Consider the following 20165-nt stretch of genomic DNA (forward strand, 5'->3'; position numbering starts at 1 on the left):
GTGTCTGCCTTAATCTTTGGCCAGTGACTAGGCCAGTTGGTACATCTAATGACTCTATGATCTGCACCTGTGTCTACTAGTCCTTCTAATGGTATGCCATTTATATAGATAGTGAGCATAAGATTGTTAGCTGTGACAGCTGCTGTCCAGTACATTCTTGGATTCTGTTGTTTGAAGTCAGAATCTGGGCAACTATCACCAAAATGCCTATTAAGAGTCTGTATCAGTAAACCTCATCTATTACCTCTCTTGGTTGATAAGTCACACATTGTCTACCTGTATTAGTGACTGGGATATTATCTACACATTCCCCAGTTTCCCACATCAGTGTCTAAATGAACACTGTTTTGTAAGTACTCTTAGGAGGTGAAATGGCCAAGCCTACTATGCCTGGAGGCAAGGGATCCATAGGCTGGAGAGGAACAGATTTCACCTCTCCAGGGGATATCTCAGTAGTCTCAGCTGCAAACAACTCTATTCTCCCCAACTGTAATCCCTTTCTTCCATTAGATTGCTTCCTGGCTGATTGATTATGTAATCCCTTCCTCCCATCAGATTGCTTCTTGGCTAATTGGTCATGTCTGAGTACTGAACTTTTATATATATATAACTTTTTATTGACAGAAAGTACTGAACTTCTAAAGACTCTCTGGGTGTAGCATCAGAGGCCATCATGCTCCAAGTATTTTTGCTATGGGCCCTGGGGCCCCCCATCCCATTTCCCCGAATCATTCTACATTTTGATGTCCAATGGAAGCCTCTGTTGCAGTTTGGCCACTCTGTTTTCTCACTCTGTCTCTATGCCAACATTGAGCTTTCAAATGCCCTACTTTACCACATTGAAAACATTGAAGAGTCTTTCTGGAAGTCCCTTGCCAAAAGGGAGCCTATCTTCTCATGTTTGGATCTTGGGAAATTTGCAAAATAGCCTCTGTATAAAAGGTATTTGTGCCCACTGTGGCACAGCGTCTTATGATCTCGTCTAAAGAGGAATCCTTGTGTAGTCCTAGCATAATTCTTCTACAAACCTCATTAGCATTTTCTTTAGATGTTTCCTTATCATAATTTCTGTTGCTGCATTTTCAATAGTTCATATGACAGCTGTCTGCAGTTGTCCCACAAAATCAGCAAAAGGTTCATTTGGACCTTGCCTTATTTTCGTGAAGGCTTTTCCTCTATCTTGTTTACCTGGGAGAAAGCCCCATGCTTTGATAGCAGCAGAAGCAATTTGCTCATATGCTGCTATGGGGTAATTAATGTGGGCTGAATTGTCTGCATAAAAACCTATGCCTATTAATTGGTCACAGGTGATTGGTGTATTAACTCCAGTTTGCCTGTTTTGTTGGGCTTGTATCCTACAGAGTTTGTTATATTCAGAAAGCCACAACAAGTTTTGTCCACATTCTAAGCATGTCCTTACTATAGATTTCCAGTCTCTCAGGATTAAAATTTCATAAGCCAAATTCTGTAATAACATCTTACCATAAGATGATGTAGACCCATAAAGAGTGCAAGTCTTTTTTAGGTCTTTGATAATTTCTACATTAAAAGGAGTGTATCTTCTTTTTTCTTAACCTGAAGAGTTAAGCTGTTCAATCAGGATAAATTTCTATTCTCAAATCAGCTGTATTCTGCCTTTCCTCTTTGGCTTTAAGTTGTGCCTTTTGCAATCTAGTCATGGGAGGTGGGGTTGATTGCTGAGGGGGAGGTGTTGGTGATATCACTGCCCCTTCCACTCCTCCTCCTCCCTCCACCCAGGAAGGTGAAATTGATGGGGAGGGTCAAGAGCCTGCTTGGGCATAGGGGGAGTTGAAGCTGGGCTGTGAGAGTGTAAATCACCATGCCCTTTAAGTACCCAATGCCTTTTGGTTATTTTATCTATACTCTCCCCCTTCTCTTCCTCTTTCTCCACAGGCTTCCTTGTTTGACTGTTCTCCTTAGAGTTTTTCTTTTTTATAGAACTTGTGGGATTTTTTAAGGCTAACTGTATTATGTTGTATATATAGAATGTTTCCTTAGAAATCAAGACTGTTATCATTGTAATATTCACATAGTTGATCCCCTACTAATTTCCAATTATCTGCCCCTATTTCTTCTTCCTTGAAGAACCAAGGGGACATGCATTCTAATGTTTCCAAGAGTCCATCAATCTGCTCCCATGTTACAAGCAAATCTTGCCTCTTTATTAGTCTAAGTATGCTTTCTATAGAGCTCCCTAGGGATGGGGGTGGGGGTGGGGGTGAGGAAGAATTTTTTCCTAATATCTGCCCCATTTCAGCTAGAAAAGGAAAGTTACTAGTTTAGTCCTTAATAAAGTAAGTTCCCTGTTTGTCTATTTTAATACTCACCCTATTTTCTGGTCACAGGGACTTCTCCATTGAAATTAGGGTTGGGTGCCAAATGTAAAGTATGGATTAGCTCCCTGGAAAGCCTCAGAGTCAGCCAGAGTCAGGATAAATCAAAGTCCTTTGTCTTTAGGGGAAGAAGTGAAGGAGACAGGCAAGCTGCCATGTGGCTTGCCAAAGATGTATCTTGGATTCTGGAGTCCGGAGTCTCCAGCTTCTCTCCATCTTGTCCTGCCGCCAAATGCCTCTCACTTCTCTTCCTCTACCTCCTCTCTCTCCCCCCCCCCACCAGTCCTTGCCTATGATTATTTGACTACCAAACATTCAGCTAGCACCAATTATCCAAATATATGCTAATAGAGCCAGTCTCACATAGAATAGGTAGCCTTAAGTGCTCTCTTGTCTGATTCACAGTTTCAGCCCTCCACATACATCAGTTGGTCATTCAGACTTTAAAGTTTTCTATGTACCCTTTATTTCCCATAGTACAATTCTACTTTTTGATAGTACTTTAAATCTAGGTTAAATGTAGCTAGTTGCAACTTCTGCCTATTTCTACCTAGCTCTGCTCTCTGAAGCCAGTCAAAAATGTTCCACATTATCCATCATCCTCTAAATCTCTTAATTATTTTCAGGCAAATATTGCCATTTTTTGCAGCTTTTCTGATATGTCTTGGTTTTTAGTCCCTTCACCATCAGTTTCAACCTTTAGACACATTTCAGTGTGGTACCCTAAACTGAAATCCAAATGTGGTCATATTTAGGTGAAGTATGATGAATAGGGATTTCCCTCTTTAAATTTCCATTGCTACACCCAAAACTCTTAAGTCCAGAAAATTTTGGGACAATATCTTATCAATCTCTTAGTTCATATTGAATTTGTATTTCATCAAAATCTAAAATTTTTTTCCATGCTGATTTATGCTATGCAATTTTACCTCATCCCCAAATAATAGCAACTAGAACCACCATGTTCTTTCCTTACTTTCTGGGACTGGGCTGCTAAGCCACAAAATCCTTTGGCCACAAAGTCCTCTCCTGAACCTCCTTCCCTCCAAAAGAGAAGGGACCTGGAAACACAGCTCAGTATAGAGCCCAGTCTATTCTAGAAATCCAAAAATACCACTACCAAAGAATACAGTAAGACTAGTACCACTCCATTCCCTCACTGAATAGTAAATTCAATATTAGCCTTCTTTAGTAACTGCTAAAGAGATACAAAAGGTACTTTGTTTCAGTTGTGCCCCTGGATTCCTCTTCAGTTAATCCAATCTACTGGATTTAGAGATAAAGGACCTTAGTTCAACTCCTGACTCTTTAACAGTTATTAGGTGTGTGATCATCGGCAAACTACTTACTTTTTTGGATTTTAGTCTTATCAGACAAATGACAAGATTGAACTAGATAAGCTCTAAATTCTCTCCAAGTTCCAAATCTATTATCTCCTATTCTTCCCATCTTTTTGGTGCTTACTAAAACCTGGCTTTCTCCAGAAAATACTGATTTCTTAATACCAATGGCACCTTCTTTGACTTCCCCTGACACAATGTCAGAAGGTATTAGCACCTGTTACCTTCTCAACAAGACCCTCTGACATAATCACCCAGCAATCTCCCTTAAAGTTCTCTCTTCTTCTAACACATTCTTGTTGCTGTCATCTATACACCACTCTAATCTACTTGGTAAATTCATTATGAGGCCACATGTTTTTTTTTTTCCCTCCACTTCCACTTCCACTCTAACTTCCTTCATATACTCCCAGTTACCAGTTTCTAATATTCCTCAGGATCTAATACCATAGTATTCAGTGTTTCTGAAACATAAACTGATATGAACCAAAATACTGCACGTGGAATGTTCATGCACCCATACACACAGTATATATCCATCCTGCCTCTACCAGATTTACCCCAAGTATTGGATAAAATCTAGAAATAAAAAGGACCTAGAATGCCTTCTTGTGCTGAAGAAGCAATCTGAAAAGTGACTCAACCATTATTGGTCTGAAACAGGGAACAAGAAATTTTTCAGATCCTTCTGTGTTAATTTTTCATATTTCTTTGTGGGATTTGGGTGAAGTACTATATGAGGTTTCATAGCCTAGTGAATAGAGGGTTGACTGAAAAGTCACCAAGACAGAGATTCAAGTCTCACTTCTTAAGTGGAAGTAAGGCAACCTGTCTGTATCAGGCTATTCCCTGAGATAAATTACTGGAAGGAGTTCCTTCCATCCTCTGGTCTTAGAGTTCAGGGATAAAAAAACAAATTGTGAATTTTAAAGACATGTATAATAAAACTAAGCACAAAACCCAATTAACAGGTAATTGGGACAATTCTAAGATCCCCCCTCCTTTGGAATTTGAGGATTCTGGGCAGGGAATTTTACTTTGAATTTTAAGCCTTACTATTCAAAACTGTATCATAGAGGCCATTTTCTTTGCTTATCCATTCACTTTTCCACCATTAATTGTCTGCATCTAGCGAAGCAATTAAGTGAATACTCTCATAGAACCTTGTATATTAGTTGTCTTCAGATATTACTTTGTGGTATGAGGTCCCTTAAAGAACAGGTCACTTTTCAAGTTATGACTTAAGGATTTTGTTACTTAATTAAATAATTTACAATAGTGCTCTCTTCAATTGCTTTGAGAGATGGCAAAAGAGGAGAAATCTAATGCATTTTGTCTAAAAGCGTCACATTGCTAGAATTGTGTTCTATGGTTTAGCCAAATCGATCTTGTCATTGCTCACATGCAGCATTCTATCTCCCATTTCCATATTTTTGCACAGGTTATCCTCTGTGCTCAGAAAATACTGTTGCTTCACCTCTACTGCTTAGGATCCTTGAGTTTCCTGAAAGCTCAGCTTAAGTACCACCACCTCCTAGATGAGGATTTTTCTGATTCCTCTAAACATCTAGGATATGTGTACATACCTTGTACACATGTGTATATACGTTTGCAGGCTATGTGTATGTATAGATATGTGTATATACATTATATATTCTTGTGTATGTGTATATATATTATTCTTATATGTATTGTGGTATTCTCTTACATAGAATGTATACAATCCTTGAAAAAGGGAAACAATTCATTTTTGTCTTCCTATACTTTAGTGCTTGGCATATAGCAGATGCCTGATAAATGCCTATTGATTGATTGAATGAATGCATGGGAGGGATGGATGGATGAATGTTAGAGCTGGACAGTGAAGCTTAGAGAGTCCCAAGGAAGGGAAAGTATATTCCCAAATTATGCCATTTGACCTTTAAAAGTATTTTGGTTTTTGCTAAAATTTTGCAGTTATTTTTTGACTTATGAAATTTTATTAGAAAAGATATTGGCCCACTTGAAATTAAATATCCGAAATTTATATATAGTTGGTAGTTTCAGGAAGCTATTATAAGAGAAATATTTTCATAATCTATTCAAATGCAGCATTTCAAGTTATGACATAAGGATTTTGTTACTTAATTAAATAATTTACAATTAAAATTAATTTTATTAATTTAAAACAAATTTTAAAACAAAAGCAATGAAGTATGAATTGATTAACTAGTAATATCTTTTACACTGATGAAATTCAAAGGCACCGTTTGTTTGAATCATAAGGTGGCAATGGCAACAGTGTAATCCATCATAGAAAAAAAGAAACGGTAAGAGAGCAAAAGATTTTTCTTTTTTGTTTTCTTTTGCTTTTGTTTTCAAATGAGTAATGTACTATTAATACTTGCAAATGGCAGAAATGATATATTCATCAATAGACTAGACTAAAATGAGCTCCTGGCTCTCAGAAACTTGAGGATAAAGAGATAGCTTGAGAACAAAATGAATGCAAATTGATAGTCTAAAAATTATTGAAGTCTTTCCCCCAGACTCTCAGCAATAATCAGAACTAATGAATTCTGATCATTTTTATTCTATTTCTAGAATATTAGAGATGGAAGAAAAGTAATGACTCTACAATGCCCAGATCATCAATAGAAAGTTATGTGAGGAGAAGGATGATTTCAGTTGTCTTGTAAAGACAGCCTAAACAGAGCACAATGCCTACTACAGAGTAGATGCTTAATCATCGCTTTTTGATTGATCTTTAGTAAATCGGTAGAGGGGCTTATCAACAATATTTTCTAACATTTCTCTATTAGTTTGGTTTACATTTTTTTACTGGAAGCTGATGTAACTGAGGTATTATGTAAGAAAATTACAAATCTAATGTAGGAATAATATCATTTAATCTTAGTTTGGTTTATATTTTTTACTGGAAGCTAATGTATCTGAGGCATTATGTAAGAAAATTACAAACCTAATATAGGATCAAAAGATATGAACAGACAATTTTCAGAGGATGAAATTGAAACTATTACCACTCATATGAAAGAGTGTTCCAAATCATTATTGATCAGAGAAATGCAAATTAAGACAACTCTGAGATACCACTACACACCTGTCAGATTGGCCAAGATGACAGGAAAAAATAATGATGAATGTTGGAGGGGATGCGGGAAAACTGGGACACTAATGCATTGTTGGTGGAGTTGTGAACAAATCCAACCATTCTGGAGAGCAATCTGGAATTATGCCCAAAAAATTATCAAATTGTGCATACCCTTTGATCCAGCAGTGTTTCTATTGGGCTTATATCCCAAAGAAATACTAAAGAAGGGAAAGGGACCTGTATGTGCCAAAATGTTTGTAGCAGCCCTCTTTGTAGTGGCTAGAAACTGGAAAATGAATGGATGCCCATCAATTGGAGAATGGCTGGGTAAATTGTGGTATATGAATGTTATGGAATATTATTGTTCTGTAAGAAATGACCAGCAGGATGAATACAGAGAGGACTGGAGAGACTTACATGAACTGATGCTAAGCGAAATGAGCAGAACCAGGAGATCATTATACACTTCGACAACGATATTGTATGAGGACATATTTTGATGGAAGAGGATTTCTTTGACAAAGAGACCTGAGTTTCAATTGATAAATGATGGAAAAAAGCAGCTACACCCAAAGAAAGAACACTGGGAAACGAATGTGAACTATCTGCATTTTTGTTTTTCTTCCCGGGTTATTTATACCTTCTGAATCCAATTCTCCCTGTGCAACAAGAGAACTATTCGGTTCTGCAAACATATATTGTATCTAGGATATACTGCAACATATCCAACATATAAAGGACTGCTTGCCATCTAGGGGAGGGGGTGGAGGGAGGGAGGGAAAAAAAAATTGGAACAGAAACGAGTGTCAATATAAAGTAATTATTAAATAAAAAATTTAAAAAAAAAATAAAAAAAAAATAAAAAAAAAATAAAGGATGAACAACAGTTCAAATCTCACCTCAAAAAAAAACAAACCCTAATATAGGAATAATATCATTTAATCTTTAGCTATAATTCATCTCTTTTGCATACTAATATTTCTTTGGATGTATATTTCATTTCTATACTTAGACTATATTTGGCATGTGTGCTTATTTACCTTTTCTGTGTTTCTATTATGTTAGAGTGATTGTAGAATAAACAATCTGCCAATGTCTGAATGGTCCCTCTCACCCACCTCTCCAAAGCTACTCATGTGATTTTTTAAATGCCTCTCTTTTTTATTAAATATCAACTTTTTGCACATGTCTCACCATGGGTTATATCTTGAATTCCATTGTTCTTTCGAATATATTATTCTATTCCTTTCTGAGGTTTCTGGTGGTTGCATAATAGTCTTGTTTTACATGGATTTCCTTTCCTTTAAGAAGACTTTTGAAGACCTTTTCCATGGTTAAAATAAATAAATAAAATTTGTTGTCATTTGAATTGTTAAATCTAACCAACATGTTATATAGGAACTATTCTTTTTTTCCCCTCTTTTTTGTTCTTTTTCTTTCTTTTTTCTGGAGGTAGTCTGTAAATTCTTTTGATTAATACTTTGTTTTTTGTATTCAGACATTCTGGGCAATTTCCTTGTATTATTTCTTGCATTATGTTGTTTGTTTCTTTTTTAGTTGTCATGTTCTGGGAGGCTTATGATCCCTAAGTTATCTCTAAGCATCTTGTCTTCAAGATCATATATTTTTGCTTGTTTTATGATAATATTTTTTTCTTCCAGATTACCCATAACTTTTGTATATTTGCATTACCAATTAATCAGTTCACTATTTTCATTTCTTTGATTAAGTCTTGCCACTATGGTTTCAAATATTTATGTTCTGCCAATTATTTCTCTCTGCAGGCCATAAATCTGTTTTCATGATTCTTATTTGTCTCAAATTATTTGGAACATCCTGGAGTGATTCCATAATTTTGGAAATCAGTATTCTTGCTTCTTGAGGTATTGATTTATTTTCCTTTGCCTTGAAATATCTATTCACAAAAGTTTATATATATATATATATTCATATACATATTTGTATACATATATACATATGTAATAGTATTGGACAACAACAGTGACCAAAACCCATTGTTGAGCCTATGTGTCATCTGTAAAAACAACTTCAGAAACTGTGGCTTCCACTAGTTTATGTAAGAATTATGACAGGAACAATAGATCAAAGAGCTCAGTCATGAACTCTGAAAGGGAAGTCATTGTTTTGTAAATGTTTTAATAATATTTTTAATTCTTTTATGAAGTAACTAATGAATTCTCACAATAACTGGTGTATAGGGAAGGAGATCAATTGAAGGGAGGGAAAGAAGGAAAGGTACTGACCAATGTACCCTAATGTTGCTCCAGACCTAATTCCCCCAGATGTCCTAAGAATAGGTTCACTATTAATGATAAAGTTCCTCTAAATCTCTCCATCCACCAATATTCTGATCTTTACTGCAAAAATCTATTTAACAGGAGAAAAAAAACTATAAAATATACTGGACGTAACAGGCTAGGGCCATGACTTCAAACCAGGATGGCAGGTAAATGATTCTCAATGCTTGTGAAAAATCCAAAATATGGGGAATATATGCAATAGCTAGGAATTGATGGCCTTTGAATAAATATCATTGCATCATTTATTATGTAACTGAGGATAGGAAAAGCATGATGTCTGTGTAGGACATCTAAGGTTTGTGGATAATATCTGATATGTGAGTAGGAGGAATGGTGGGTAAGAGGAAAACAATATGATTGAATAACGAGCATAGAGAACAATAGATTATAGCAACAAGTCACTTCATTTCTCTTTGGGACCTATTTTCTTCATCTATAAAATGAAGTGTGGTAGTCTAGATGATTCCCAAGATTACTTTCTGCTCAAAAGATTTTGAAAACTTCCTTATCTTTTACATTTTCACATGTGACTTAGACTATCATATGAATATAATACCTTAAATTTTCATTTATATATATAATAAAAACATACCTATGTATATGTGTATATATGCATACACATACACATACACATACATGTATACATATAGACATACTTACCTGTATATGTATATGTTTTGTGTAGGAGTGTGCCCAGACCTCTGATTTCATTAGGGTAGAGAATTTATAGTAATACAGCCTATATGAATCAGAGGTGAGATCTGAATCCAGATCTTCCTGAATCAGAGGCTAGTTTCCTATATATTCTAATATGCTCCCTATATGTAGTGATTATTTTTATGTGTAATTGGTGACATTACTTTGATATCTTTTTTTTTCTCCGCCCAAGGAAACCTTGACATGAAGTCATCCAGCGTATCTATGATGGCATCAACTTGACATTGTTCCAACTTTGTCTTTCCTGCCAAACCTATAAAATAGAGAAAGCTTGCTACAGTTCCAGAAAAGCAATTGCTATAATTTATTCTTTTTGGAAAAGGGATACATTGAATATTTACAAAGTTTTCCAATGGTACCTGTGACTAAGTACTAGGTTAATATAACATATATAAATATATTATATGTAACATATAATATATAATATAATTTGCATGTATGTGAAGAGGGAAAGAGGATCAGAAGTAAGCTTTAAAAGAAAATTTCCTCTATTCTTTACTGGGGGGAAAACAAACCATCATTGCTGATCCTAAAAGCTTTTTCCATTGGGGCTAATTTAGCATGAATCAGTAGTTAGACTATCTCTACAGACTGTACCTATTTCTCTAAAACCTATTTCTAGGCATCTGTGGATAGATTTCAGGGAGTCAATGAAGTTGGATGGGGGGAAATGTACATCTTTTTTTTTAAAAAAAATCTAACTTTTAGTTTTGTTTAGTTTATTTTATGTACTCAAATACATGTGTTCTGAGAACAGATTCTGAGAATGTATTCAAATACATTATTTCACCAGCCTGCCAAAGGGGTACATTATACAAAACAAAAAAATTAATCACCTTTGACTTAGTGTATAAAAAAACAATCATTTGGCCATGGCTGTAGTACAAATATTCCATGCTCAGTGCTGATGCCAGCAAAATTCTTTTTGCTCTCTGGATAGAAGATCCTCAGTCCTTGTCTTATTTTTATTTTTCCTGCTGAACTACTTTGAAAAATTGTTTAAGAGTACATTCTCTAGTAGTCATTCCCTTTCCCATTTCTTTAAAACTGATAAACACATTGCTAGACTCTTAAGCATCACTTAACACTTTTATTACTATTAACCCAATTTGCATTCCTCTCTCTAGTTAATTTCTTATTCAAGCTTAGAAAATTGTTTTAAAAAAAACTTTGTCATCCCAGCTATCTTGGCCTTGAATTGTTCTCCTTCTTTGTATTCCATATATTTGTATTCCACTTTTCCTTCTACAAAGCATTCCATCTCCTTTGATTATTCTCTCACAGTCATTATTAAATCATTCTCCTCTTTCAGCTTGCATCTGTCTCCAGTTTCTCAAGTCTTTTTAAATACCCCCTTCTTACTGAGTTAAATTTATTAAAAAAATAACAATAAGAGCCATGTCCCAATTGATAAATGATCAAAAGATATGATCGGTGCCCAAAATAAATTCATGCAAATCCTTTGTTCTAACAACACAAAAAAATGAAAATGACTTATATATACAAAAATATTCATAGCAGCTCTCTTTACAGGGCTCAATCCTAGACATTGAGGAGATGAAGAAATCAAGCCATTCTCCAATTGATTAATGGTCAAAGGATATGAACAGACAATTCTCAGATGAAGAAATTGAAACTATTTCTAGCCACATGAAAAGATGCTCCAAGTCATTATTAATCAGAAAAATGCAAATTAAGACAACTCTGAGATACCACTATACACCTGTCAGATTGGCTAGAATTACAAGGAAAAATATGCTTTTTCCCAATGAATGCTGGAGGAAATGTGGGAAAACTGGGACACTGATACATGATTGGTGGAATTGTGAATACATCCAGCCATTCTGGAGAGCAATTTGGAACTATGCTCAAAAAGTTATCAAACTGTACATACTCTTTGATCCAGCAGTGCTACTACTGGACTCATATCCCAAAAAGATCTTAAAGAAGGGAAAGGGACCTGTATGTGCAAGAATGTTTGTGGCAGCCCTCTTTGTAGTGGCCAGAGATTGGACTGAGTGGATGCCCATCAACTGGAGAATGGCTGAATAAATTGTAGTATAGGAATATTATGGAACATTATTGTTCTGTAAGAAATGACCAGCAGGATGATTTCAGAAAGGCCTGGAGAGACTTACATAAACTGAAGCTGAGTGAAATGAGCAGGACCAGGAGATCATTATATACTTCAACAATAATATTATATGATGATCAATTCTGATGGATGTGGCCCTCTTCAACAATGAGATGAATCAAATTAATTCCAAAAGAGTAGTAATGAATTGAACCAGCTACACCCAGCGAAAGAACTCTGGGAGATGAGTATGAACCACTACATAGAATCCCCAATTCTTCTATTTTTGTCTGCCTGCATTTTTGATTTCCTTCACAGGTTAATTGTACATATTTCAAAGTCCAATTCTTTTTGTACAACAAAATAACTGTATGGACATGTATACATATATTGTATTTAACTTATACTTTAACATATTTAACATGTATTGGTCAACCTGCCATCTAGGGGAGGGAGTGAGGGAAGGAAGGGAAAAATTGGAACAAAGGTTTTGCAATTGTCAATGCTGAAAAATTACCCATGCATATATCTTGTAAATAAAAAGCTATAATTAAAAAAAAGAAATTGAGGGGATGCCCATCAATTGAGGAATGGCTCAATAAACTGTGCTATGTGTTTGTGATAAAATATTATTATTCTATGGGAAATGATAAGCAGGATACTCTTAGAAAAAAAGAAACACCAACAACCTGGAAAGTCCTCCATGAACTCAAGCAAAATGAAATGTACTGTATATAAAGTAATAGTAATATTCTGGAATAACCAGTTGTGAATGACTTTGCAATTCTCAGTAATACAATCATCCATGGCTACTCTGAAGGACTAATGATGAAAAATCCTATCCTACCCAGAGAAGGAACTGATTGCATCTGAATATAGATTGACTTTCTCTCTAGCTCTCCTTTTTTAACTTAATTTTTCTTCAGGGTTTTAATTTTCATTAGGATAGGAGATCTATATTTTTTTACAACTTGACTTTTATGGAAATGTTTTACATAACTTCACATGTGGTTTCATAATTGTGAATGGGAATAAGGGAGAGAATCTAGAACTCAAAATTTTTAAAAACAAAAAATTGTTTTAAATGTTACTGGGGGAAAATATCAAGTTAAAAAAATTTAAAACCCCAACAACAAAATAATAAATATCTTTTCCCTCAATTCAATCTTTGGTTTTCTTTACAAATCCCAAATTTTCTGAATCATATCCACAGATTCTTTTCTTATTCATTTCAAATACTTCTTTTTTCCTGTCCCCTTTCTGTTAAAGGTTGTAAATACAATAGCCATTACTGCTTCCTTGCTCAAGTGACCCATATGGGCTCAAATGTTACTAGAAAACATTACTGACATAAAAATCATAAACAAGAAATTAAAGATTTTAGGAGAACTAATAGTGTTTTCCTTAATAGTATTTCCCATTAAATACAAGATTTTCAGAAGATAAAGCAAATTATTTTTTTGAATTAAACTAAGAAGCTGGTGGATGAAAATGAGGTATTGATTATATACCAATAATTAAATTATAGAAATTAAAGGCTGACTGGCCAGGGATGGAAGGGATCTAACAAAGACTAGTAATAATCTATTTGCTTACAATATTGCAAATTTTTTTTTTTTTTTAAAGAAAAGGCTTTGAACTAAAATGTAAAGGAAATGGGAAAAATTGTCTATATGTATCCACCATAACAGATGAAGAATAGCAATCAAAATTACCAGATATCCAAAGGAAATAGAATCCAAAAAATAACTAAAAAATAAAAACCATAAAATTAAAATAACTATATACAAATGCACAAAATATGACTAGCAGCTCTTTGGGGTTTTGGGGGGAGGAAAAGGAGGGAAGGGAAAGAGGCAATCAGGATTAAATTATTTGCCCAGGGTTTAACAGCTGGTAAGTGCTCAAGGCCAATTTTGAACTCAGGTTCTCCATACTCCAGGACTGATGCTCATTCCACTACTTTGCCTCATTTGGGTAATTTTTATGAACAAGTATTAGATAGAATGAAATTAATATTTGGATCAAGAGACTATCAGATCTTTAAAAGTAGGGACTTTACCTTTGTAATCTCTATCTCTAGCACAATATTACACTTTTAGGTGCTCAGCAAATACTCTTCCAATAAATAGATTTTAATATTTTTATTCAATATAGGACCTAAATGCTAGTGTTTTTTTTATTTTTATTTAATAATTACTTTATATTGACAGAATCCATGCCAGGGTAATTTTTTTTACAACATTATCCCTTGCACTCGTTTCTGTTCCAATTTTTCCCCTTCCTCCCTTCACCCCCTCCCCTAGATGGCAAGCAGTTTCATATATGTTAGATATGTTGCAGTATATCCTAGATACAATATATGTTTAATGCTAGTGTTTTTCATGGTGAGAATCAAACAACATCAAAATATATGTAATTGCAAACATTTTAAATGAATTACCTGCTTCTCTAGCCAGAAATCTTCCTATGGCAAGACTCTGGTGAAGGGGAACTCCATCAACTTCTAAAATAGGAATTTTGCCAAATGGAACAGCTTTAAATAAAACAAAATAAATCAATAGATAATACACAAAATGAAAGTACAATGTGATTTTTTTTCAGATGAATCATGGAAAATTTTTAAAAATATTAATAATAATGAACTCTTTAGCAAAGGGTATAAGGGAAAACTCAGAGGATTTTAGACCTAATTCCAAAGAATCACTTTCATGATGACACCACATGTGCCAGGAAAATGACCAGGTACATTATTGCAGCTCTTGCTACCTCATAAGTCAGCCTAGTATCAATCAAAGAAATAAACATTAAGTATTTACTTTTTTCCCAGGTACTATGCTACAGGCATAAATGTAATAATTCAATGCCCTTAATGGGCCTACAGTCTATTATATACTGAAAAATAAATATATAATCAGGAAAGGCAGTCACAAGGATTATGAATAGAACCACAGTACACTAGGTTTTTATGTCCTTTCTAGTAGCAATGGCAATTTTAATTTGATTTTCCATGAGCAACTAAATATAGTTATTCATTGTAGTTGTAAAATATACTTTAGGAATACCATATCAGATAAAGTTTTTCAATTTCATGTATTTCAATATTTTTAAAATTCATAGAATGCAAGCTGTTTTATATTTTACTTGTTTATTTTACATAAAATAAAGGCTTTTTATTTATTTAGAAGATTGTTACAATTAATAAAAATTTTTCAGATAACATATAACAGTCCTTGTTTCCAAACGCTGAAAACTGATTGAGACAAACCACATCTCACATCCTAGGACATCTGCGGTATAGTAGACAGAATATTCTTGGAATGAGGAAGAATTGAGTTAGAAAGCTATTTCAGATTTGACCAGTTAGCCTGCAAGGTCTCTTCAACTCTAAATTTATGTACCTCAGAGCCCATAATCCTCACAAGGCCTCTGGACTAGAACAGATCACTTCCTTCCTCTTTTTAGCATACTGGGACTTCCCAATTGAAACGACTACTAGACTAGCCCAAAGGCACAAGCCCCACTTTTTGGCTGGAAAATGATCTATCCTTGCCTAGAGTCATATAGTTAACTGTCTGATGCTGGATTTGAACTTCAGTTTTCCTGATTCTAGGCCCCACTGTGCTATCAGCTAGTTACTTCAGGGATCTGTGCTTTGTAAATTAATTATTTGGATATAGGTACAAAGGTATGAACATCAAATTTGAAAAATAACATTTAGCTGAGAGAAAGAGCTAACACACTGAATCACAGAGGCAGGATCCAAAAAAAAAATCTCCACAAGCTAGAACATTGGATGAAATCTAACATAATGAATTTCCATGAGGATAAATGTAAAATTTTAAACTTAAAAACTACAAAAAGAAAATCAGCTTTTCCAAGTATAAAGTGGAGAAGATGTCATTAATAATCAGTTTGTCCAAAAAAAGTCTTTAAGACTAATAGATTGTCAGTTCAATATGAGTCAGCATGGCAGTGTGGCAGCCCAAAAGGCTAATGCCATCCTGAGTTTGCATAATAGTTTCTAGTACTGAGGAACTGAGAATCCCCATTGTTCTTTGTATGTGGTAAGTCTCATATAGTGTGCTCATTTCTGAACTCCAGAGTTTCTGAAGTAAGACTATCTAGAAAAAAGGCACCTCAAATAGTGGAAGGCCTTAAGTTGAGTTCATGCCATATAGAAGGAGAAAGAAAAAGAGGAGAAAAAAGAGAAGAAAAAAGGAGGAAGAGGATAAAAAGAAGATAGAGAAGGAAAAGAAGTTTCAGAGGCATTAGCCTTGTTCTGTTTGGGCTCAAAGGACAAAGCTAGGAGTGATGGAGGGTGGGGAATGGGGAAGAAGTTGCAAAGAGGAAGAATAATCATCAGGAATCAGGAAAAGCTTAGAATGGTCCAAATGGGAAAGGAGTCTGACTAGAGATGCTGCTCCTCTTTTAGGTTTTAAAGTAGATTCCAAATGTCCAGTTGTTTGGTGTATTATTGTGGGGATTCCTTTTAGGTAGGGTTTGGACTAATTGGACATTGAGGTCTATTCCACATTTGTAGAGATTTTGCTTAAAATAATATTCTTATAGAATTAAAAGGAAACATTGGCTTTGCAATTGGAATATGAATTATGACACTCTGAAAAAATAAATAGAATTCAATTCTTCGATGTATATTAAGTGAAAAAAATCCTAATGACTAAATACTGACATCAACACTTAGTTCAGAAACTTGCTATCTATAAGAAAGAAGTATGGACAAAAGTTCTCTCTTCTCTGCTTACTATCTATGTGGATTTGGTCTTTAACAACTCTACTCTAGACCTTATATTTTCACCTAAAAAAAGAAAAGAGTTGAATTAAATGATCACTAAATTCCATTGTAACTCTAAATCCTAGGTATTCAATGGAAAGTTTTGCTGAAAAGCTTTTAAACTTAGGTTACTTCACTTCACTTATATAACTTTCATTTCTTCATTTGTAAAATAAGGATTTTATAGCCACCAAAAAGACAATGAAACATTGAGTATGGCACAATGGATAGAGAGAGTCCACCTCGAAAATCTGGATTCAAATTCTGCTTCTGAACATATATTGGTTTACCCTGGACTTAACTTCTTTCTCACTGCTCTAGACAACTTTGCAAGAGTATTAAGTTACAACATAAGTACCAATCTCCACTGCCAGAAATAGATCCAGATAGCTAGTAAAATATTATGTATGATTCTAAAAATGGAAAGACAAAATCTAGATAAGTAACAGCTTCAATAGAAAAATAAAATATTAGAATAAGGAAAAATTTCCTTTAAAATATTTTTAAATGGTGTGTATACAAATTATCTTGCCTTTACAATATTCATTTGAGCATTCTTCAGGGCTTGCAAGATGGATTCTATTGTTCTTAATGGATATCTCTTTCCATCCAATCCAGTGGTCAAAAATAGCCTCAAAAAAGTAATACTGTGAATGTTGATAAATTGAATAATCAGCTCTTGCCATTGCTCAAAAGTTGGAAATCACGTTTTAACATGCACATGAAATTGCCATGTTGCTGGATATTTTATATCCAATAGAAGAAGCCATCATGGTTCTAAACCCACTAGTTAAATCATTGGTCAAGAAGCATCAATGTCTTACTTATTCCACTTACTTTGTTTGACTGTTGGCCAATCATCTTGACTTATCCGATGGTCTTCATACTGTATCTCTAAATAGGCAAAAAGGTAGCGAATAATTTCTGCTCTTCCTCTCATGTTAAAATAAATGAGTTTGTAGTGTGGCATGGTACAGTTCTAAGAAAGAAGAGTAGGAAACATTATTTAAGGGACATTTCAGAGGAAAAACAACACACAAATCACCAGTACATGTGGTTAATCATCTCATTGTCTCCCTATTACATCCAAGACTACATATAAGCTCTAGCATTTAAAGTTTTTCATAATCTGATGCCTTCCCAGCTTTCCAGATTTCTCATATTTCACTTCCCTCAAAATACTCTATGATCCAGCCATATTGGCCCACTTGCTGTTATTCCAATAATCCAGTCCATTTCCATACCTTTGCCCTGGTTATCCCCATGCAAGGAATGCTTTGCTGCTTCACCTCTACTTTTTGGTCTCCTGGCTTCCTTCAGCATTCAGCTTAAGTATCATATTCTGAAGGGGACCTTTCCTAGTCCTTCCAGATGCTAGTGCCTTCTCTTCTCAGATTACCGTTCATCCACTCTGTATATATTTTGTATATACACCTTTATTTATATGTTGTCTATCCCAATAAATATATACTAATCCAGGGAAGGGATATTTTGTCTTTCTCTTCTCCATCCTGTTTTCTCTAATTACATGGATAGTATTCTAATTTAGAATTTACTCATCTCCCAGGTTCTTCTTTGAATCTCATTTCTCTCAATCCTATCTTTCCATCCAAACCTCCACCTCCCTAACAATATCCAATCTATTTTCAAGATATATTAATTTTACCTTCATGACTTTCCTCACCCATATATCCCTTTCTATCCTCTGATATTACCACCACTTTGGTATAAGCCTTCATCACCTCATGCCTAGACTATTGCAATAGTCTGTTTATTTGGGGTTTTTTTTTGCCACAATTTTCTCTACACTCAAGTTCATCCTACACTCAGCTTTTCAGCGTGACTTTTCTAAAGTACACATCTGACCATGTCACTTTTCTACTGAATAAACTCCAATGGCTCTCTATCACCTCCAGAATCAAATAAAAATCTTTTTTGGCATTCAAAGCCTTTCATAATATCCTTTTCTAGTCTTCTAATATTTTACATGTGTTGCCTTCAAATACTTTATGATCCAATGACACTGGTTGATCTACAAGAAGAAGCTCCATCTCATAGAGTTGGGCATTTTCACTGGTTGTCTTCCATCCTGGGATGTTCTCCCTCCTCATCTCTGCTTTCTAGCTTCTCATGCTTCCTTCAAGTCCCAACAAAACACTTTGCCTGCTACAAAAAGTTTTTCCTGATCTCCCATAATTCTAGTGTCTTTCTTCAATTAATCACCTCCAATTTATTCCATGTATAGCTTACTTGTACATAATTGTTTGCATTTTGTTTCCTCCTTTAGACTGAAAGCTCCTTGAGAACCGGGAGTGATTTTTACCTTTCTTTGCATTCCCATGCTTAACACAGTGCCTGACACATAATATGTACCTAATAAATATTATTACTGACTGACAATTATCACAGTGGCTTCTTTGGTTACCCTGCATTAAGTTTCTCCCTTCTCTAATCTGTCATCTACACAGCAGCTAAAGTGTTTTTTCTAACTAGTCTAATCAAGTAACTCATTGACAAAAAATTCCAGTGACTTCTGGGATTAATAACTCTTTTGTTAGAAATGTTGTGTGGATCAGCTAAATTAGCTTTGCCATTTCTCATCTACAATACTGTTTCCTATCACTCCATTTTTTTTTTAAACTGGCTGTCTTCCATTTATGGAATATCCACCTTCCCCATTTCTACCTTATGATCTCTAATTTCCTTTCAAATCACTTAAAGTGCCTCCTTTTCCATAATGGCTTTTTTGATACCTCAGCTGATTGTGACTCCCTGCCCCCCAATTACCTTGTATTTATTTGCATATATTTTGTATATCTTTATATGTTGTTTCCCAGAACAGAATATGATTTCCTTGAGCACAAATGATGTTTTATTTTAGCCTTTACACCTGAATTGTCTAGTACAGTGCCTGAAATATATTTGGTGCTTAATAAGTCTTTGCTGTTCCTCAAACAAGACATTTTCTTTCACCCTTTCTCCTCATCTCTGCCTCTTGGCTACCCTGGCTTCCTTCAAGTTGAAGTTAAAATACCACCTTCTGTAAGAAGTCTTTTCCAGTCCTCCCTAATTGTTTTTCCTCTCTGTTTTTATCCTAACTATAGCTTGTATGTACATGTTGTTCAATCATTTAATTCTTCATGACCCCATTTGGGGTTTTCTGGACAGAGATACTGAAATAGTTTGTCATTTGCTTCTCCAGCTCATTTTACAGATAAGGAAACTGAGGCAAATACCATTAAGTGATTTGTTCAGGATCATCCAGTAGGTAAGTGTCTGAGGCTAGATTAAATTTACAAAAATAAATCAGTTGTTTGCATATTGTCTTCTCCATTAGACTGTAAGCTCTTTGAGGGCAGGGATTTTGTTTTTGTTTTTTTTTTCTTATATTTCCAGCACCTCGCATAGTGCCTGTCACTGACTGATTTAAATAAATAGTTTCCTCAAAGGAGAAGTTGAATTCTAATTAAACA

At 34.8% G+C, this 20165-nt stretch overlaps 1 protein-coding gene across 1 annotated transcript in view; it reads right to left on the bottom strand.

The window, feature by feature from the left end:
- HPGDS (hematopoietic prostaglandin D synthase) overlaps positions 1-20165 on the bottom strand; it is a 43926-nt gene that overhangs the window by 10733 nt on the left and 13028 nt on the right. The window contains exons 2-4 of the mRNA XM_051966326.1: positions 17530-17671; positions 14341-14433; positions 9967-10076 (exon numbers count right to left, since the gene is read on the bottom strand). Of these exons, the coding sequence (XP_051822286.1) occupies positions 9967-10076; positions 14341-14433; positions 17530-17662 (336 nt within the window). The 5' untranslated portion in view covers positions 17663-17671. The remainder of the gene's footprint in view (positions 1-9966; positions 10077-14340; positions 14434-17529; positions 17672-20165) is intronic.

Source organism: Antechinus flavipes, chromosome 6, assembly GCF_016432865.1.
Source record: "Antechinus flavipes isolate AdamAnt ecotype Samford, QLD, Australia chromosome 6, AdamAnt_v2, whole genome shotgun sequence".
NCBI lineage: Eukaryota > Metazoa > Chordata > Mammalia > Dasyuromorphia > Dasyuridae > Antechinus > Antechinus flavipes.